General features: G+C 45.1%; 1 protein-coding gene across 3 annotated transcripts; it reads right to left on the bottom strand.

Annotated features, from left to right (window-relative positions):
- Positions 1–620: 620 nt before the first annotated feature.
- Positions 621–21,532, bottom strand: TATDN2 (TatD DNase domain containing 2). Of its 3 annotated transcripts, none has more exons than XM_037130793.2 (8): positions 21,437–21,532; positions 20,380–20,796; positions 13,709–14,206; positions 8,113–9,003; positions 3,429–3,556; positions 1,697–1,880; positions 1,130–1,299; positions 621–970 (listed from the first exon to the last, which is right to left on the bottom strand). In XM_037130793.2, the coding sequence occupies exons 2-7, from the start codon at positions 20,788–20,790 to the stop codon at positions 1,159–1,161; spliced, it is 2,253 nt and encodes a 750-aa protein (XP_036986688.2). In that variant the 5' UTR covers positions 20,791–20,796; positions 21,437–21,532; the 3' UTR covers positions 621–970; positions 1,130–1,158. The 3 variants fall into 3 exon arrangements, 2 of the variants coding, with proteins under 2 accessions (XP_036986688.2, XP_036986687.2); XM_037130792.2 differs by lacking the exon at positions 21,437–21,532 and adding an exon at positions 20,933–21,430; XR_005080403.2 differs by lacking the exons at positions 621–970; positions 21,437–21,532 and adding exons at positions 1,423–1,520; positions 20,933–21,430 and having other exon boundaries at positions 1,211–1,299.
- Between the last annotated feature and the right edge of the window lie 294 nt (positions 21,533–21,826).

Raw genomic sequence — 21,826 nt, 5'->3', positions numbered from 1 at the left:
TGCTCGTCCTGCAAAGGCAAAAAACGTGGCTGAGTGGCCCCAACTGAGCTTTAGAGAATTAAACCGATTTACCTCTCAACTTGGGAAGCGCACACAAAAGGCTGACATTTGCAATAAAACAGAATGAGTATTTCTGGTCAAGTGTTCCAGGAGAAGGGGGCAAAAATGGAACAAAGGGCAGCTGGGACCTCAACAGCAGACTAGAAGGTAGCTTCTGCCACTAACTGGACCCTTATTGGAGTAACACAGCCGAGCTGCAGCCCTGGGGCATCAGTGAGAACACCTTCTTTGGGGTCCTTTTCCTCAAGGCCTCTTCCTTGAGTTCCCAGATCTGTCCAAATCTCCGTCAGCCAGGTCTTTCACCGGACAGTGAGTGCCCTTCTGCCCACTATGCACTGATGGCAGTATAACCACTGAGCCCAGCAGTCGAGGTCCTTCCACCTATGCCGATGCAGAGTTGACACAGCAACAGCGACAACCAAACTGAAGGGTTATCCAGGGAAGGGACAGGGATGACTTCACACATCTCCGTGAAGGTCCCCCACAGGAGATTTCCCACAGGGAGTTCCTTCTCAGAACTGAGAACCAGGAACCAAGTTACACACCGACATGGACTTAGATGAGTAGGAGGGTGAATTTATTCACAAACTGCTCAATATCACAGGCTATAGAGAACAGGGATTTGGACTGGCAAACTGTTGTACCCTTCTACCAGCGTTTCTTCTTCCCTGACTGTCCTGGAGCATGTGGCTGGGCAGCAACCCCCACCCCTCACCCCACTCACTGCACCCCACCACCCCACCCGCCCGCCAGCCAGCAGAAGCAAAACCCTTAAGATGGGGTTTCAAGGAAAACATCCTGTTTCCTGTCCTGGTTTTCTCCATTCCAATGTGCTCTCTAAACACTCCCTTGTCCTGGGAGCCAAGCAGAGGTGAGACCCAGCCCATGTCCTGTTAGGTCACCGGCCGTCCTGGAGGGTAGGGAAGAGAAAAGAGAAGGTTTCAAACCAAGTCCACTGAAGACAAATCAGCCTTAATGCTCACCCTATGGTTATACTCTCTACATTAATAAAATGGAGCAAGACACTTTTGTCCCAATTTTTAAAAAACATAAGTGTGAATTTTGTGACCTTTTATAGGAGACTCCTGTACCCTCTGCTTAAAGACTGTAGAGGCGACTGGTGTTCTCACGCAAGGCAGCCAAGGTGCGGGAGAGAGGCTGATCTTTGACCCTGGCAATCTCTCGAACTGTATGCAAGGCCAGGCCTGGGTGGGCATACTGACAAAGGCTTTTGGGAACCTGGAAGATATCAAGCATTCAGAACATCACTGTGCCTTCTGTGCACAGTCATTACACAGAACTCCCTCCCGGCCCTTCCCCAGTAAGGACCTCTTTGGGGCTGTCCTGTAGAGACCCCTTTACCTGCAGGTGCAGGGAGAGTCCTAGTCATGGGGGGCTCTGGGTGAGCAGGGTCCCACGCTTCCTTGGACTACCCTCTACAGGGTAGGGCTTTGCACTGCCTGGAAGAGAGTGGTTACCCTTCAGCTTCTCAGCCCCCTAAACTTTTGGCTCTGCAGAGCAATACAAGGAGACATCTACACAGCCAAGGGTGGGACCTGGAAGTCACTGGGGCTCTGGCCTTGCCAACCTTCCCACCCTCTCTCAGTGCCTCAACTCAGCCTGAAGACACCCCTACCTGTCGAGGCAAAAAGTAGGGGGCATCAGTTTCCACGATGATTCTCTCCAGCGGGATCTGTTTCAGAGCCTCCCGGGCCTCCCAGGCAGAGGAGTAAGTCAGGACGGCGGTGAAGCCCACAGACATGTTGGGAAAGTGCTTCAACAGGGGCTCAATGACCGGGTAGCTGCCAGTGAAGCAATGCCTGGGAGGAGAATTCCAGATCAGCACTCTCTCACAATCCCCTCTGCAGCACCCCTAACTCCCTCTAGACATATTAGCCTTATAAATTATTTTCCAGAAATGGAAAGATAGCTTCCAAAGGAAGGACTCCACAGTAAACACAGACAAGAGCTGGCTCTAACACAGGAAGACAAAAGATGACTCCCGGTGAGCAGTGCTCACCCATCAACCCTGGACCCCAGAGAACGCTGCACAGCCAGTAGAAACAATCGCCCAGAACAGACGCACAGCAATGATACAGGGACAGGGTTGTGCTCGTAACATGGAAAGAGAAGCAGAATTTTAAACTGTGGCCTTGCTAAGATTACAACTACAGCAGGTAAAAATTATGACCATGTAGTCAAATGATTCAAAGGAAACAAAAATAAAAATACTGAGTGGGCTGGACAGAGGAGGGCAAAGGGGAAGAATTAGGACAACTATAATAAACTAAAATAAAATAATGAAATATTGAGGAGACTACAGATGAATTTTCTTCTCTTAATTTGATGGCTATTTATGTCCTTAATTTTTTATATATATAAACCAATCTGGAAATTCAGGGCTTTCTCCAGCCACAACACCTTGTTGGGCCATTTTAAGTACCATCTACCTACCACCACCCATTAGAATTCCTTTAAAGTCAGCCCAAAATGAAGCAATGAAAAACCAACCAACCAACCAACCAACCAACCACGCCAGAAGCGCCAAGTGGCTGTGTCTGTGGTGTGCCAGCACAGTCAGAGGTCAGAGCCTCCACTCTCTGCTTGGGAACCCGAAAGGCAGCAGCCTAGAGGCCCGACAGGCCCACCCATTTCTGCCACCTGTCAAGACCTGGTTTGGGTTCTAGAGTCCCTGTTTTTTCAGTTAACCCATCCCACTCATCTGGAAAGAGCCAGCCCAGGCATCGCCTCCCGACCCCCTTCTAGCCAGGCTTAGCTAACAGCCCCTCCCTGGCCCTCACAGCCCTCCATGTCCACCTCAGCCTCGCACTGTCTACAGTAGGCACCAGCTGACTCATGTCTCCCAACAGCTGAGCCAACACCCAGGGCAGGTACACAGTGAGAGAGTTTGTCAAACTGAACTTAAGAACCCCTAGATACCACTCAGATAAAACATATCCTGTGCTTTAATGAGCTTTCACATTTAAAAGAAAAGAAAATTTTTCAGGTGCCCTGTAATTTTCTGTGTGCTAAGTCACTGGACTCCAAGGCAGCCTCTTCAGTCCTCATTTCTGAGAACTGAGATTCCATTTCAGCCTGCCACCCAGGACAGAGGTCATGAAAGCCCCCCCCATTGCTCATTCGTGATTCAGGGTATTAGCTCAAACCACATAAAATTGCAGTTTTGCAAGTAAAGAGTGGTCTAATATCAGAAATTTCACTTGGTTTAAGCTAATATTTAATCTTTAGAAAAGATACCACATAAAGACAACATTATCCACGCTCTCCTACTGAGTTTTTGTTTGCCCAACTAGCATCCTAGACAGGGAAGCATTCATTTTATTTGCCCGCTGAAGCTCCCGCCTAACCTATGGATCTTGTAGTCTGAGGGCACAAATTTTTTCATGATGCTCAGCAGATCTTCGTCAGCTTCTCGGCAGTGAATCACCAAGGGCTTCTTTAGAGACACAGCCAGCTGCAGCTGTCTCTCAAACACCTGGGAGAAGACAAAGCGACAACACATGGGGGTTAGGGCCACTTCGAAGTCTGTTATCTCCAGAACATCTGTCCAATGGGCAGTACCACTGTCTCCAACTCTGCATATTTAAACTATATTGGATAATGTACAATAATAGACAAAGCTTAATGGGTCTCACTAAAGAGCCAGGTAGTACTCAAAGTGCTTTAGGTACATTATAACCTATAACCCTCACAAGCATCCTTAGGTAGGTGAAGAAACGGAGGCTCCAAGTGAGGTCAAGTAACTTGCAGCCGAGAAGCTGTAGTGCCACTGTTCAGATGTGTCCACACAGCAACCACTGTGCAATGCTTACCCGGGGCTGCAGGGGCACAGTGGGGCTCAGAAACAGAAAGCACAGACTAAATCCTTCCCCTGATTGTCCCCGCCTCTGTTCCCAAGAGGCTTTTCCTACATAAGCACATGTGTGCACACACACGAAATCAATGCCTTCAGATAAATATTATACGTATTTTCTTTACTCAGCTAAAATCAGATATTCTTCTAGATGAATACCTACAGATATGTTATATATATATATATATATATTTTAACTCTAGCCATTTTAACTTTTCATTAGTAAAATACACATACTGTTAATGATTTAAATGAAAAAAGTAGGGCTAGAACTTATTTTTTCCTCAACAAGTTCAGCTTTAGGACAAAGAACAAAAGTATTAATTCATTATAGACAAACTGCCTCATCTTAAACTTAATGTTTCCATAAACAGTTTTTTCAGTTGTGGAATATAATTCATTTTGCATTTTTTACATCAAATAATGAGATGCTTTTTGGTAATCTGAGTCAGGTGATACTTACCTGAGAATGACATCTTCAAGTCTAACACTTGTGCTTCCTCTTCTCATAATAGAAGCACTAAGCCAATATACCCATCTGACATAACTCTTGTTTAACCTGTTTTAGTTTGCAACTCAAAGAAAATGCCCATAAGAACCAAAATCATAGAATGCTCAGTAGGGGCTTCACTGACTGGCTAGTTCGAATGTGCACAGCTGGCTGGATCCCCTCCCCAACACACCTCCTCTCCTTGAACCCCTACAGAAGCAGCAGGTTGCAAGGAATCATAATTCCAACGTTTAATTCTTGCTTCAAAAACTATTATTCCTTAGAACAGTTAAACTACTTCAGCCTTTGGGTGGACTATAACCCAGCTGGTAAAAAACTATTTTTCAAAGTATATTTAATGAAACAGGAACATGTTCACAAGTGGAAAAAAAAAATCACTGAAAACAATTACTTTCCTTTTTTAAATTTCCTAATTTCTTTTATTAAAAGCATGTACACACAACACATATTCCTTGATTCTGTGACAGGTGCTTGTAAGACATGTCACCAATTTTCCCCTGCAATTCTCCAAGGGACAATATTACAAACATAATGTTTTGTAAAACACATCTAAATTTCAAAAATGTTAAGATAAAAGGATTGCTAGTGGGCGGGAACTGTGGCTGGGCTGGAGCTATCTACAGCATTTGTCCCAGCCAGGAACCAGGCTGAAAAAAAGAACAAGAGTGACTGAAGTGCACATCAATGATTTGCCCAGCATGATTACTCTCTTCTGCCTGCATGAGCTCAGGTTCACAACGATCCATTATTTCCAGGGATTCTAGAGTTCATCAGTCTCCTCTGGGGGTGGCCCCCCAGCAGCTGCTGCATACTCATTACCTCAATAATTAATTCTAGTCAAACACAAATACAGACAAAAGCAGCCTGGTTCAGCCAGACCTGCCCAAGTGGGGAGGGACAGTCTATTCATTCACCCTGGCTTTCCGACTCCTGAAACCTAGAGATTCTGATAATCATACAGGCTGGTATGTGCAACTCACACACAAACCATCCAAGACCTAACTCTTAGAAATTAAACAGAAAAAAAATAGTTAAATTTCTGAAAAGTTAGCAGTGGTTGGCTCTGGATAACAGAATAACTACTGATTTTCCCCCAATTTTTTCTGCCCTTCTCTATTGCTTTTTTGCTTTTCTAATCCTTCCAGAAAAAGGTAACAGAATCAAAGCTCTCTCTGATACCAGAGCTAACACCCTCTTACTTGACCAGATACCCTCTTTCCTTAAGACTCTTCTTCTTTCCTTTGTAGATAAAATATTCATCAGGACACACCAATACCTTGCCAACCACTCTGCTTTTAGGCAAATGCAACTCAATGCTGATATGCAACTAAAGCAGTGGCTGTTCCCACCACTTGTTTTAGTGCCCAAGTTTAGATTTACTTCGAGAACATCCACTTCCTCTAGTGCTCTACAGAAACATCGTCTTCCTCTCTTCTATACACAGTTCAGCCCTTCCACTGCCAGCAATTTATTTCCTCTGAATCACTGTTTTCCAGCCTTGAATCCCACCTCATCAAGCCAAACGACTCCTACAAGATTCTATTTCTCACCCTAGGTTACAACTTCAAGTTCAGTCAGCAGGCCCTAGGTACCTCTACATGCAGATCTGATACCATGATGGTTTAATATAAGGAAGAGTTACTGTAAAAACACTTAGCACACTTCCTGTCATACAGCAGGCATTTAATAAACATCAGCTGTACAATATCAATATTTCCGGATGCCTTAGTGTACACATTTCTGAACTGTTCCCCTTTCTATACCTCACCTGTCCTGTGTCATAGAAACCAAATGGGAAAGCAGAACATTAAATATTTGTCTCACTTTCTTTTAAAAAATCTGTTTTTTCCTATGTCTTTAGGTTTAGCTATTTTCCCATTCATTTTCTGGCTAGTAAGTTACAGCTTCAAGCCAGAACTTGTAGGCTCCCCAGTGTTAGTAATGAAAAGGAACTCTCGATAGGCAGGATAATTACTGATTTTCCCCCAGACCTAACTGTGAATCAAAACACTATACTAGCAACCCCCTGCCGTGTCAAAAACTGAAAACATTCCACATACATAAAATCTCACCCACCTGTCTGAATGTACATCAAACGTCAAAATCATACTGTCAGAATTTAGTAACCTTAACAGGTCCTAGTAAATTCATCTAAAAGAAAATCCTTTGGAAACATCTGAAGTTGTTTCTTATGGAAATTAACTGTTATGCCTGGCATGTGTATGGGCTGTCATGGATAACTGTATTCAAACTGGAATCTCTATTTCCTAATGGTGTATAAAAGTCTAGTCTTCTGCTAAAGCAGGACACCATACCTTCCTTGAATCTTCTCTCTTCGATCAAAGTTAAGAAACCACTGACTCTGAAAGATTCCTTCTCTGAATTCACACAGTGAACCACAGACGCCAGGATCAGTGGGGTACAGCATCAGTGCACAGCTGACTGAGGCTGACCCACCTAGGCTGGAAACAGCACCAAAGGGGAAGGTAGTGCCAAATTCTGTCCAGCTGGAACTGACACATGCTCACCAAGGCCTAAACACATTGGGCATGCAGACCTGGACCTAATGCACCAACAAGACGACAGCACACAAATTCAACCTCACAAAACGCACAGTGAGGAAGTGGGAGGGTCCTTCTCCGTGTCCTGCTCCTTCCTAAAACAGAAACTTCCACTGAAGTGCTGCAGCTGCTCACATCCTGACAAATCTCCAGGCTCGAAAGATATAGGGAGGGAAAAACATTAAGATGGCAACAGCTGTTATCTCTAATGGAGTAGGAAATTATCTTCTTTACACACTTTAGTATTTTCCAAGTACTCTAAAATGGGTATATTTAACGTTAAAATCAGAATAAAAATAATTACACAAAATTTGTTGCTTCCCAGAACAGGTGTTGACACATATCATTAGCCATCAAGAAGTCACAAAGTACCTGGTCCCCCACCCCCTTACATTAAAAAACTAAAAGAAATAGCTTGGGAAGAATTTGAAAAATGACATCTAGATGGTCTGATAAGAGCAATTAAATGTTTAGGATTTCTAAATCCTTTACTTCCAAAAGTAGAGAACCACTCCCTCAAAAAGTAGGGAAATTGGAAGTTGTTACATTTTAACAACTAAAAGAGAAATTGAAACTAAGCAAGTGGGTCGCCATCAGAACAGTTAACTCTGCAGACCAGGAAGTTCATGCCCACCGCACTGCTTTGGCAGAAACAAACGGTAACTGACGTCCTTTACCCTGGGAAAGCAACTATTGTACTTTGGACAGGAATTGGAGGAAAACTAATCAAAATGTGGAAGACCACACCAGATGTCATATTTGTGTTTGGATTCAGAATCCATTTTGGTGGTGGCAAGACAAGTGGCTTTGGCATAATTTATGATTCCTTGCATTATGCAAAGAAAAAGAACGCAAACTAGACTTGCAAGACATGGCCTATATGGGAAGAAGACCTCAAGAAAACAGTGATGAATGCAAGAACAGAATGAAGAAAGTCGGGGGGCTACAAAGGCCAACGCTGCTGCTGGCAAATGGAGTAAAGATTCTTCAGTGACTTTATCTGTGGTGATTGTGCAGATTTTTTATGAGAGGATTAATAAACTAAGAACTTCAAAAAAAAAAACAAAACAAAAACTTGTAAGCAAGCAAAAGAGAACTTCATTTACCTTGTGCTGTTCTGGGACAGGCGTGGTGCATTTATAAGAGTAATCCAAGCCCATTTCCCCAAATGCCACAGCCTTGGGATGCCGTAAGGCTTGTAAAAGATTTCTTTCTTGACTCTCACTGTAGTAACGTGCAAAATGAGGGTGACAGCCAAAGGCCCCCCAAACCAGATCCTCTTTCAATAGCTCCTCCCATAGGCAATCTGTCAGCGTCCTGGGATCACAGAAGTCAGAGATGCAGCCCTGAAATTCCTTAGGGAAGGAGCTGCTATAAATTTTCCTAAACTTGCTAAAGGTCCCTTTGAAAGACAACTTGGAATAGAGCATGTCCAAGTGACAATGGGTATCAATGAAGCCCTCCTCTAGGTTTGGCTCCCGATGGCTCCTTGGCAAAGGGCTAGATGCGTGTCTTTCACAAGAACGGGATGGCATCTCCTCCTGGAATGTTCTTTTCTCCTTCACCTGCTCGTCTAAGCTTCTGGAGAAACGAAATGAGCGAGAATTCTGGGATCTGCCTTCCTCTGTTGCCTCCAGATCTCTGGAGGTATTTTGGGAGCTCACTGTAGGGTTAGGGGAATAATCACTCAGGAGGCCCCGGCTGCTCCTCCCAGCTTGCAATGTGTCACTGCTGCTGCTGCTGCCGCCGCCCATGGAGGGGTAGCTAGAAGGCTTGCTGCTGTTGGTCCAATAGCTGGCGTAGTCACACCAAGGACTACTGTACAAATGAGCTGGGTACATGACATAGTCAGTGGGGAAGGCAGAAGGTTCTGAAACTGCTGAGAGTTTCAGCGAGATAGGCTCCTCCTGAGAGAATCTGACTGTGGAGACCTCATCCACGTCGGACCAGTCACTTCCTGAAGAGGCGTGCTCTATCACCACCTCCCTTTCTTTAGGCTGCAGAAAAGAAACAAAGGGTTAGCCTTCCTGTGTGAAGACAGCCTCCCATACTCCGCCATCTGTAGAACATAAGCTCTCGCTTATTTTTCAGCAACAGTGAAGGAAGGCTTTGCATTGGCTCCTTAGCTCACTCTGTCGCCTACTTTACTTGTAATTTCCAGAAAGTGAGCCAGGTTACACCTAAGAACAGTCAAATCAGGCTCAGGGGATAAACTCCTAACACCATCCCTGAAGGGGATCCTATACCTGCACCCCCTCTCTCTGAATGATCCCTCTGGAGAAAAACTGTTCTGTGTTTTGGAGATTTTAGAGAAAAGCAGTGCCAGGTATCTCATCTTTAACAATATATTTCTAATACATTCAAAATGCAAAACTACACACAGGTAGTAGTTTTAAGATGTATCTGCAAATTCTGACACTACTCCCCTTTGAAAGAGGAGGCTTGTGAACCCGCCCCTTGAACCTGGCCCAAACCATGACTTACTTGCAACCAAAAGAATGTAGTATTGAAACTACACAACTTCCAAGGCTAGGTCAGAACACAGCCTTGAAGCTTACCCTGGTTCTCTCAGCTTGCTCCTCTAAGGGAAGCCGATCACCAAATTAAAAATCATACCACCCAAGACCACATGCTAGAGAGGCCACAGGTAAGTGCCAGCATCAACTGCCCAATGTGTGAGTGAACATCTTAGATGTCCAGCCTTCCTGAGCTTTCAGATCGCAGCCCTCAAATATCTGAATGGAACCACATAAAAGACACCCCCAAGTGAGATCTTCCCAGTCCAGATCTTTTTAAATTCCTAACTCACAAAATTGAAGGCAAAATGATACGGTTATTTTATATCTCTAGGCGCCATAGTAACCAGAAAAACTACACATTGCGTTAAATCAAGTTAGCACTGCTAGAACCTAAGTTCCACAAGGTCAGGAATTTTTATTTCTTCACTGACGTCTTCTAAACAAGCAGAATAATGCCTGGCATATAATGAATGTTCATAAATATTTGTTGAATTACTGCATAGAATAAATGGTGCAATGGTGTCTGAACTCAGCTTTACATCGGAATCTCTAAGGGACTTTTGAAAAACACAGCTTTTTATTTTTTAAGATTTTATTTATTTACTTTTGGAGGAAGAGAGGGACAGAAACAGCAATGTACAAGAGATACATGATCGGTTGCCAAATCTCGCACCCTCCCTACTGGAAACCTGGCCCACCACCCAGGCATGTGCCCTGACTGGGAATCAAACCAGAGACCCTTCAGTTTGCAAGCCAGTGCTCAATCCACTAAGCCATACCAGCCAGGGCTCCATGTGGCAAAATTTAAAGTTACATTTATTGAGGGCAGGCTATATACTAGCACTAAGCAAAGTGTTTTCATGCATTAATTCAGGGTTTAGCAAACCGTGGCCCACAGACAAATCCAATGCACTGCCTGTTGGTGTAAATAAAGTTTTATCACAACAAGGCCCTTCATTTAAATATGGCTGCCTTCATGTTACTACAATAGAGCTGAATAGTTGCAAAAGAAGTAATTTCGCCCACAAAGCCAAAAATATTTATTACTATCTGGCCCTTTACAGAAAACGTTTGCTGACTCCTGTACTAGTTTGCTTAAGTGTGATAACATTTAACCATGCCTTTTTTTAAAAAATATTTTATTTATTTATTTTTAGAGGGGAAGGGAAGGAGAGAGGGAGAGAACTATCAACATATGGTTGCCTCTCGTGTGTCCCCTGCCAGGAACTGGCCCGCAACCCAGGCATGTGCCCTGACTGGGAACTGAACTGCAATCCTCTGGTTTGCAGACTCACGCTCAATCCACCGAGCTATGCCAGCCAGGGCATAACCATGCCTTTTTACCTTGAAGAAGAAACTAGGACTTAAAGAGGTTAAATGAGTTTCTCATGATCATTATTCAGGTGGCAGGGCCAGAATCTGAACACTGCTTGATCCCAACACTCATGTGCTTACCTACCATATTATGCTGCTTCCAAATGTATTCCTAATAGAGATAATGTAAATGTCCTGTCTGACAAACAGGAGTTTGGGTATATAAGCATGGAAAAGTCATCCATACAATGGAATTCTAGGCAGCCAAACAAAATGATGACCTACGTTAGAGAGGAAACTACCAATCTTAGGATTTCCAATTAAATATAGCACGTGTGGTTTCTCTCCTTCTTGAAAACCCTTTGGAAATTATAGAAAATGGACTTGAAAAGGCATAAACCTATAAAGAGAAAACATACAGAATAAACAGCAAAGGAAATTAAATAAAAATTAGATGCTCAAAAGCAGAAAGATGAATAGTTATTGTGGATAAGGAGATCATCGATGGCCCAAACCTAACACTTCAGTGGAAAAAAAACAAGAAACGGGCTGACTGACACTACAGGACCCCAGAGAGACTTAGGAACTGAGGAACTGAAGGCACCAGACCTCTCAAAAAGAAGGTAAAGTTGCAGACAACAACTGTAGGAGAATACGCTGGAAGTCATGAAGGTAAATCCCCAGCTCCCTGTTCTCATCCTGAGCAGATGGGTCTGTTCTTTCCCCACTCAGCAAAAGATGGAAGTTCGTGCTTGGAAAGTTGACCTAAAGGAGACTGGAATAACGGGGACAACAGACACAGTCAAGTGAAGGGACCATCACATGTTGGACAGTGAGAACCCAGGCACCTTCCTCAAGCTGACTCCCAGAACACCAGCAGCCAGATGAGTGCCTCCTGGGCAGAGGAGTGGAGGATTCACCCAGGAAACACTGAGCAGCCTCTGAGGGTCAAAGTACAGAGTCAAGTAGAAGCCACAAAAAGACCCAAAGTCTTCACTTTATGATGAAGGCACCAGTTGATAAGCACAGAACTTCCAATTGGCTTTTTTAATGCTTCATCTTTAAATATGAACAGATAGACAAGACACCTGAGAAAAGGCCTACCACAAAAGACAGAAATCAAAATATCTAGGAGGAAAAAAAAAAGAATCAGAAGGAAATTCAGAGAAAAAGTAGTGTAGAAAGCAGAAGGGTCAAAAGAAACCTAGAATTCATATTCTCAGACAAGAGAAAGTATTATAACCCCCAAAACAAGATGCTTTAAGAAAGGAATATTCAAAAAACTAAACCAGTGATCTTAGAAATTAAGTATGTCAAAAGTGGAAAAAAAATAGTATGTATTATCGTTATATACACCTGCCTTACTCATAGAGAAGGCAGAGAAGAAAAAAGGGTGGGGGGAATCCTAAGGAAACAAGGGAGCCACACCTCAAAGGAAAAAAGGGGGGCAGATTATTTACTCTGAAAATATGTTATGGCACTAGCAGTTTGGGGATGAATCAGTGATAGGTACAGAAAAAACTAAAGAAAAAAAGCAAGGTAATGATTACCTCCAAAGAAAGTAAACTTTTACAAGAAAGGAAATATAATTGGAGTATACCAGGTGGCTCAGCTAAGAACATGGTGGTAATAAATCCTAAACAGATTAAGTCAAAAATTTTATTACAGCACAGGGAACTACGGGAGGGGAGGAAATATGCCCTGGATGTGGGTGCCACTGAAGTGAGTTAGTGCAGAGAACTAAATTCTCACCTTCCTGAATAGAAGTCCATAGATGTCTAGGGTTGAAAAATCATTCAACTGTAAAATCACTTAGAAAAATGGTGTTAAGTACTAGAAGAAAGACCTCAAAGAGATGAAAGGAGCTGCCTCTGAGGAGCAGTAACAAAGGATAAGCAGAGACAGGTGGAACAAAAGAATGATTTTTTTCCCACAATTACAAGCTATGTTAAAAACTGCTAGCTTCCTTTCAGTATCACTCTCTTCTTAATAGCAGTAGAAGTTCTTCTGGGTGTAAGTCCGAGAGATAGAAGTTAATTTGCCAGACTCTACTGCAGCTAGATCTTGGGCAGGTTTTTAGATTCTTGTCAATTAATATGAGCAGATACCATGGACAACTTCTGAGCCAAGCTTTTAAAAGGGGGAAAGTGTACTTTCTTCTTCTCTTCTCTTCCTACTGGCTGAATTGGTCAACATAATGTACTCTAAATCTTATCAAAGTAGCCACCTCAGACCACAAGATGAAAAACTGTATCAAGAAAAGAAGAAAAAAAGAAAACAACAAAAAAAAACAAAAAAAGTAAAGAAAACTGTGTCAAGGGGCAGCAGAGCATCAAGATAGAAGGCACCCAGGTGAAACCACCCTCTTCAAGCCAAACTTTTTTTTCAAGATTTTACTTATTTACTTTTAGAAAGAGGGGAAGTGAGGAAGAAAGAGAGGGAGAGAAACATCGGTGTTATCAATCGGCTGCCTCTCTCACATGCTCCCAACTGGGAACCTGGCCCGAAACCCAGGCATGTGCCCTGACTGGGAATCGAACTGGTGACCTTTCAATTTGCAGGCCGGCTCTCATCCACTGAGTCATACCAATCAATGGAAAAAATTTCTATTTGCTTTAAGCCACTGTTATTTTGGCCTTTGTATGGCAGGCAAATCCATATCCTAAAAAGCATATAAATTCTTAAAAAAAAAAAAAAGCACTAAATTGAGATTCCTTAATTAACTCTGAAATGTATGTTAAAAGAGAACCATCAATTTGTTGCCTGGAATTCTGAGTAAGTAAAGTACTGCTTTAATGATTAACACTTAGGATCAAACTAGAAAGACCAACTACTACATTTAATCAAGAGAACTATGGGTAAGACTCACCTTTTGGTCTTCTAAATTAGAGTCAGAGTCATCCAAAAATTCTAGGGGTGGAGAGCACTTGTCAATAACTGTCCTTCGGTCACCAAGTGGCTCCTCCCTGGGTCTCTCCCGAGGGTCTACCACTACTCTCCTGTCACAGAAGCTGCTCCTCTTTGGCACAGCTTTTTTTCCCTCTTTCACTCTGGCCTCCGGGGGTGACTCTTTCTCTTTCTGAGCAGCAGACACAGTGACACTCCTGGCTGGTCCTTCTCCATGGCTGGGATGCTCTCCTGTGTTCGCTTTTGCCCTAGTGACAGTCTCTCCCTTCCTTTTTGGCATCGACTTTCCCAGGATGCCCTGGATAGCCTTCAGGTAGATCATTGTAGAGCCTTGGTCTCGAAGTCTATCCTTCTTCCTTTTCTGAACCTTGCTTGGGTCCTCGGTTGTATCATTTTGCCCCTCAGCTTCAGCTGCAAACTCAGAGTTCATGGAATTACGAGAACAATCTTTGGAATTAACCTGGAAGAAAAACCAGATATCAAGAAAGGGTGATTTCATACATGAAGCACTTGGCAAATTAAAAACCAGTGGGGGCTCCACCAATCAAAGGCAAAGTGACAGTGGGTAATACAGACAAAGATTCTCTCCAAGTGATGGTTCCCCTCCTACACAAGAAATGGAACTGTTGCTATTTCTTAATATTCACTTTCTCACACTTACCAGATAATATCCTCATACTGCAGTGGGAAGGAAAGAGCTGAGAAAGCAACAGTCTATTAACATTACAATGCAAGCTCCTTGAGGACAAGGACTACCACATACTTCGAGAACGAACACACACACACCTTGGGAGGAAAGAGCTGGAAGAAGTTTTCAGGAGACCACTCTTCGAGAGAACACACACACACACACACACACACACGCACGCACGCACACAGGCAAAAAAGAAGCTTCACATCTTAGCACTGGAAAGCTCCCAAGAAATTAGCTAACCCAACCCCACAACTAGGAGTCCCAACCCCACAACAAGGTAACCCAAGGGCCCCATGAGGAGTGGACACCAATCATCTGACTATTAAGGGCAGGGTGCTTAGCTTAGCACTATCCCCAGAGCCTCCTTCTTTAAAAAATAAATTTTTAAAAAGATTTTAGTTATTTATTTTTAGAGAGAGGGGAAGAGAGGGAGAAAGAGAGAAACATCAATGTGTGGTTGCCTCTCATATGCCCCTACTGGGGACCTGGCCTACAACCCAAGCATGTGCTCTGACTGAGAATCGAACCGGCAACCCTTTGGTTCACAGGCCAGCACTCAATCCACTGAGCCACACCAGCTAGGGCACCAGAGCCTCCTTTGAAGTTCTCAGCAAACTTCTTCCACCAAATCCAAACCTTAGTGCTGGAAGGTACCTCATTTTGCAGGGTCAATCAAGAGATCTACTCACTCCCCTCAAATCTCCTCAGAGATACAGATAAAGTCTCAGCCCCTTTCTTTTTCTCTCCACATACAGGCATTCCATGGGTCCGCAGGAAAGAAGCTGTATTAATTCCCTGTGAAATTCAGATCCAATCTAATCCCAGCCTAGTGTAAGAACGCTCCATAAGTCTTCCCCCAGAACCATCCCCAAAGCAGCGCACTCCCAAACGCCCCACCTGTGAGGGGGAAAGCAATATACATGGTAGAGGGTGAAAAGTGCCAGGGAGAAAAATGAAACAGAAAAGGGAGTACAAAGTGGGAAATGGGAGGAGGTCACTCAAATCTAGAGTTCAAAGCAGAGGTATTTTTAATGTGAACTTTCCAAAGCGTTAAATACTGTGAGGACCTGTGGGCCACATTCAGCCTATGGCCCAGTGTGCAAACCCTGACAGGGAAGACCAGACTGCACTTGTGGGAGTAAAAGCAGATTGGGAATCTAGTAACACACCTTATTTTCACATGGACTTACAATTCACAGAGCAGCCACAGGTGCCACTCCTCTTTACAGAGAGGGAACGCTGCCGCATGGATTGTTAAGTGGCAGAACCAGGATTCAAATTTAAGTTCCCCCTAACATCCTGGAAACTAAGGGAGAATAGGAAAAATATGAAAGTTGGGAAATAGTGCCAAAGGCTGAAATGTCAGGGACCATGAGGACCCAAAATCATTGAAGAAGAGTTTCAACAGTGAACTGGCAGCTATATAGGTAAAGGTTAGGCAGAAAGTACAAGAGCAGAGACAAACCACCTGGCTTTGAAAAGGAGAGACTGAGTTTTTCCAGGCAGGACTGCCTGGAGAATTGTGCATCTTCCTTTCCACGCAGGAAGGAAAGATCACGTGGAGATGCCGTTCCAGTGCCCGTCACCGCCAGCCTGAACAGTCTCAAGCCTGAACAGCCTCTTGTTAGGCTGAGTTCCTAACAAGCTCTCAGCCTCCTCCCTCCTATCTTTTTCTCTTCAAGGAGTTCTAAAATCTGGCAATGTCACGCCTCTGCTTAAAACCTTTCTGTGGCTCTGCATTTGCCTACAGCACACATCCCAAACTCCTGAGCATGACCTTGAAATCCTTTCCCAGGGTGCCCCACAACTTTCCTTTCCAGCATCATCTCCCAGCTTCTCCGCACACCCAGGTGTCTGGGGATTGAAAAAAGGTGCTGGAGAAGGGGGAAAGAAGGACCCACAGGAACCAGTAGTGTCCCAAGCACTTCAGACCAGCAGCATTACCTGACCCTTTCTGGATACACATTGTTCCTGTTGCCTGAAATGTCCTTTCCTCCTCCTCATCCACCAGAACTCAAATGATACCTCTTCTATGAGCCCTCTTCGTGTGGTTTGTCACTCATTCCTCTGACCCCTGGTACTTCAAATATTGTTACAACACTCCATGCACTGCACTGTGATGAATAATTTTTCAGTCTGTCAACCACTGCTTTATTCTTTGAACATCTCACCTCTAAAACAGACTTCCACCCAAGCACTGGACATCTGCTGGGGGAACATGCAGGAAATGGGATCACACAGGAAAGCTCTAGCATCTGAAGAGCTGAGATACACAACCGTTTCTTGGGTCTAGTCTGTGTCACCCTGCAGAGAGCTCCTTAGGGGAAGGATCTTGCCCTCTTCGTCACTCCATCCCTCACATCTAATGCTGGGCCAGGGCAGAACAGGCACTCCAGAGGGCAGCAGTGCAAAAGAATCCTGCCTTTGAAGTCAGATTGATCTGGAATTACACCACAGTTCAGCCACGTACAAGCTAGTCTTGATCAAGATATTTCACCTTTCTAAGGCTCCTTGTCCCAGTGCCTACAGAGAGTAGATGCTCAAATAATTGTTAATCAATCTGTACATATTTGTTAACTAATATGTAAAGATAATACTACGTACTTCATAAGACACTAAGGATTATATGATACTCTATAGGTCAAACACTGAGAATTATATTTGATCAAGGTCTATTACATTACAAAGGCTCAAATGTTCCCTTCCACTCTTCCTTCCCTATAATGAATATAAAATTTAACATAAGACTAAACATAAGGTAGGTGAAGGTGTTCGTAATAGACATTTAAAGTTCTCTGTAAACAAAGGTCATCACCATTAGAATTTGAGAAAACCTCTCAAACAATTGTCCTAGCAGAGTTAAGGAACAAACAATGTGAGGCTGGCCAGCAGGAATCTCTATGGATTCCTAAACACCCCAGTCAAGTTATGGTCTGAATATGTCCCCCTAAAATTTATGTTGAAATCTGACCCCAAGGTGATGGGACTAGGTCGAGCCTTTGGAAAGTGATTCCATTAGACAGTGGATTAGTGTTCTTATAAAAGAGGCCCCAAGAAAGCTTGCACGACCCCTTCTGCCATGTGAGGACACAATGAAAAGCCTGCAGTGCCGAAGAGAGCCATCACCTGACCATGCTGGTACTCTGATCTCAGATTTCCAGCCCCCAGAACTGTAAGAAATAAATTTCTGTTGTCTATAAGCTACCCAGCTGTGGTATTTTGTTATAGCAGCCAAACCAGGCTAAGACAAACATCTTCCCCTTGAATATTCTAGAACCTAGCATTGAGATTTTTATGCTGAGGCAGCAGAAAGGGGGGGTGAGGGTGATGACACACAAAGCCATGTGTAGCCCTCAAAGGTCACAGAGTAAACACAGAAGAGCAGATGATGTGTGAGTAGAAGGTAAAAGAGTGCTGAGGGGACCCTGGAAGGACCTAGGGTAGAAACATGCTATTTTCTGTAAATGCCCCTCAGCTGTGCGTGCTGACGGGCATTAAGAGACCAGTTCACACAAGACTGTGGAGAAAGGGGGAAGAGGTACAGATTGAGGGGAAGGTAAGAGAGGCACATTATAAACTCATTAAGATGAGTGAAGTACTGTATATCCTGCTTCCAAACTAACAAACACACTTTAGGGAGAGCCCTTGGCAGTACTAGAGATGGATCTTCCAAAAATGCAAATCTGCCTTCCCTCTGTACAGAGTACTAGATAAACTAAATTCTCTTGGCAATAATAACCTGCAGCAATCTGCCCCTACCTAACTCTCCAGCCTCATTCTGGGCTCTTTGCTCCACCTTACCACCTCGTGAGACAGTCTTGTGACTTCTCCACACTCCCAACAGACTGTGTGCTCCTCTGAAGCCATCTCATAGCTCCAAGACCCAACAGAGTATTTAGCACACAGTAATCCTCAAATGCTTATCCACCATAAGCAAGGCACTGGTGAACCCAAAGAAACAGGCCCAGACTATCCTTGCTCCATGTTTAACCATTAAACTGATTCTGGCAAAACAAGGTCGCTAAGGGCCAAATGAGAGAACGGTGGGTCCATGGTAAAATCAGACCCACCTGGCTCAGAGGCCACACCCTCAGACTTGAGTCCCCAGTCCGTAGAACAGCCTGAGCTAGGGATGCAACACACCTCAAAGACTAAGCAAGGTTAATTTGTCTGCCCTTCCTAATACTAGGCTTCACTCCATCTGTAATTGCCAATGAAGTTAAATTTAATCAATAGATATTATTTAATACTGTACCCAAATACACCAAAATTACATTGAGGATTCAGGACAAGATTAAATTGTATGAGCAAAGCCCCACATTCACCTTATTTACATGAGTCATGTTCAGTATTCTTATGCCAAAGACAAGGTTTTCAGTTCACCATTCAATTTTTTAACAATTTACGTGCCCATACAAGAGTACAGGGGTTCAGTGCTCACACTGAAAACCCCTGACCTGGGGCACTTAGCCCAAGAGTTCCCCAGGATAAACAGCCAAATACAGCCCCATTTCTCAGTTCCACACAAAAAAAACCCACTAAGCAAGCCTACAGACAAACCCACTTTCCTTGGGGCCTTTTTTAAAAAAGCTTTTGTAAAGTAACTTTTCTCTAGGGACAGCCCATCCTTCCCCCTCCCCAAATAAAGGCTTTTTCTCCACTCTTCCACATGCAGTACTCCTCCTCACCTTTTTTTAAAGCCCGCGGTTCCAAACCCTAAAATGCAGACTCGAAGAGGGCAATGATCTTTGTTTTGTTACTGGAGAATCCCAAGCAACTAGGACACAGGCTGACACAAATTAGGCCCTCAATAAATGTTTTTCAAAACCTGATTAAACAAGTGGATGAAATTTACATAGTATGCCAGCGATGTTAGCTAGTGCTCACTCTACTCTAAGAGGAAAACAGGAGACTGGATTTTATTACCTTCTATTTCCAACAGACTCATGTTCAATTTTCCCTCATACACACACAAAAAGCTGGGAAATTTTTATTACACTTTAAAATAAAGTTAAAAATAATAAAGTTAAAAGTTAATATAAAATGAATGAGTGGGTAGTCCCACTCCTTAGTCTGTGAAGTACTCCTTGCTCTGCAAATACTCAGAAGCCCTCCCGTGTGTTCTCACTGGGGATCTAAATGTTTAACCTGCTAAACCACCCCTGCCCCACCAAACCAGAACTCCAATGTGCTGGACATCATAACTTTAGTGAAAAGCCATACCAAATGCCAAATTCTTATTCCCAGATTCAGAGTGGTTCAAAGTACAAGGACACAATTCCTTAACTTCACAACCAAAATACATACATACATCTGTGTCTCTAGGGCAGGGGTGTCAAACTCATTTTCACTGGGGGCCACATCAGCCTCACAGATGCCTTCAAAGAGCTGAATGTAATTTTAGAACTGTATAAATGGAACTATGTAACAGTTAAGGTAGAGCTCTGCGCTGCTGCTGCTGCTGCTGCTGCTGCTGCTGCTGCTGCTGCTGCTTCGGGTAGAAACAAGGAGTGGGGCGGAATAACACAAGGTGGAGGGCCTGATTAGGCCCGAGGGCCTTGTGTTTGCCACCTGTGCTCTAGAGCAAGCAACCCACATTCTACTGCAGTGCTTCTCCAACCAAGATGCACTTTACAATAACTAGAGGAAGACCAGACCACACCCTAGCCCAATTAAATCAGGATGGGGGGCCAGCGGGAGTATTTTAAAGCTTTCCAAGTCATTCCAATGGGCCGCCAACTTTTAAAACTACCTGTCTAGGGAACTTTAGGCCACGTCCCTGGCCAAATGTTCACTTGGTGTGTTCTGTGTTTGAATGAAGTAGACCCCAGAGATCTTAAAGGGCATGATCTTTTTTAGTTTTCTTCCACCAAAATTCCCATCCCCAAATCTCAAGCCACGTGTGAGTTCACCAGTTCCAAAACTTTGCAGCTACCCACCTTAAGGCTGCAGGTTTCCTCTTCTAGAGAAGCCATTTCTTCTAGAGAGGGGTTGGCAGGGCACATAGGAGATCCCCCTGACGAAAGGAAACTCCGTGTGCTCCGAATCAGGCAGCTCCTTGAGGCAGCCCCGTCCACACCTGGGCCAGAGGAATGGGAGGAGGAAGAGGAGGAGGAATTTCTGCGGCGGGATGAGTCCCAAGACAACCTCGGTGTGCAGGCCACATCGTCCTCCTTCTGAGCTTTCAGGCGCTTGGGGCTGCTGGCCCCTCCAGAACGCGACGCAGTGCTACGACCTGGCCGTCTGGAGGGGGCCACATCACTGGTCTCCCTGAGGCAGCTGCGCTTGCGGGAACGCCCTTCCGAAGTGTTGCTCCAGTGGTACTTGACCTTGCGCCGCTCCGACGCCATGAGCACCTGCAAGGTAAAGAGGGGACCTGGATTCCAACACCACCCTTCTTCCCTAGCTGCCCCTCCTCAGACTCCCGCCATCCAGGCGCCCGCTCTGCGCGGGCAAGCCCGAAGGTCAGAGCCAGGGACCAGCCTTACTGACCTTTCCCCCTTCTTTCCACTGCCCATCACAGTTCTCTAGGTCTGAGTTGCCAAAGCTTTTCAGAGAAGTCAAAACGCTGCAAGATCTACTAAAGGCTTCAATTCGGTTTCCAAGCCCACAACGAGTTTCCGCGATTAGCAAACGCTTCAGTTTACACAGCGTTCCTTCGGAGATGTCTGTCAAAGCGCTTCCGGGACTACAAAGCGCTTCGATTTAGGTTGCAATACAAAGCCCTTCAGAGATGTCAAAGCGTTTCAAAAATACTACAGGCGCTCTAAGACCTACACAGAGCACCCAGACCCGCAGCCCATGGGCGTGCGCGCCGCCCAGAGGCCCGCAACGCAGCCGGAGGGCCGCAGGGCAGGGCCTGAACGGCGCGCAGCCCGCCCAGCAACCGCAGGCCCGCCAACCAGCCCCGGCCGGGCCGGAAGGGGCCCGAGCCGCCCCTCAGGAGCCGGCAACGCCCGGGTCTGCCGCCTCGCCACACGCCCCACCCTACCCGACCTCCTGCTCCGCCGCCCAGACGTCGGCCCCGCCGACCCCACGGCCCGGACGTCCCGCCCCGGCCTCCCGTTCGCAGCTCGCCGCCCGCCCCAATCCGGCGGCCGCCTCGGACGCTGAGGGCTTCCGCTGTGCCCGCCTACCAGAACCAGCCCTGTGGCCAGCAGCCAAACGCGCGGTGGGGGCGGGCACTGAGTCGGGAGGGAGCGCATTGCTCCAATCCTCGAGAAGCGAGACTTCCAGCAAGACGGAGCTCGCCTGTTGGCCAGGAGCCTGGGAGGCGGGACCCTTTGTCTTATGAAACTCGTCCATTGGTCGGAAGCTAGGTGGGGCGGAGCCACTCACTAAGGCTCTTGGAGCGCGAAATTGAGGCAAGGCCGCACGCCGTGCCTG

This window comes from Artibeus jamaicensis, unplaced genomic scaffold (assembly GCF_021234435.1).
Source record: "Artibeus jamaicensis isolate MK-2021 breed Jamaican fruit bat unplaced genomic scaffold, CSHL_Jam_final contig_519, whole genome shotgun sequence".
NCBI lineage: Eukaryota > Metazoa > Chordata > Mammalia > Chiroptera > Phyllostomidae > Artibeus > Artibeus jamaicensis.
This window is presented reverse-complemented; position numbering and strand designations above follow the sequence as displayed.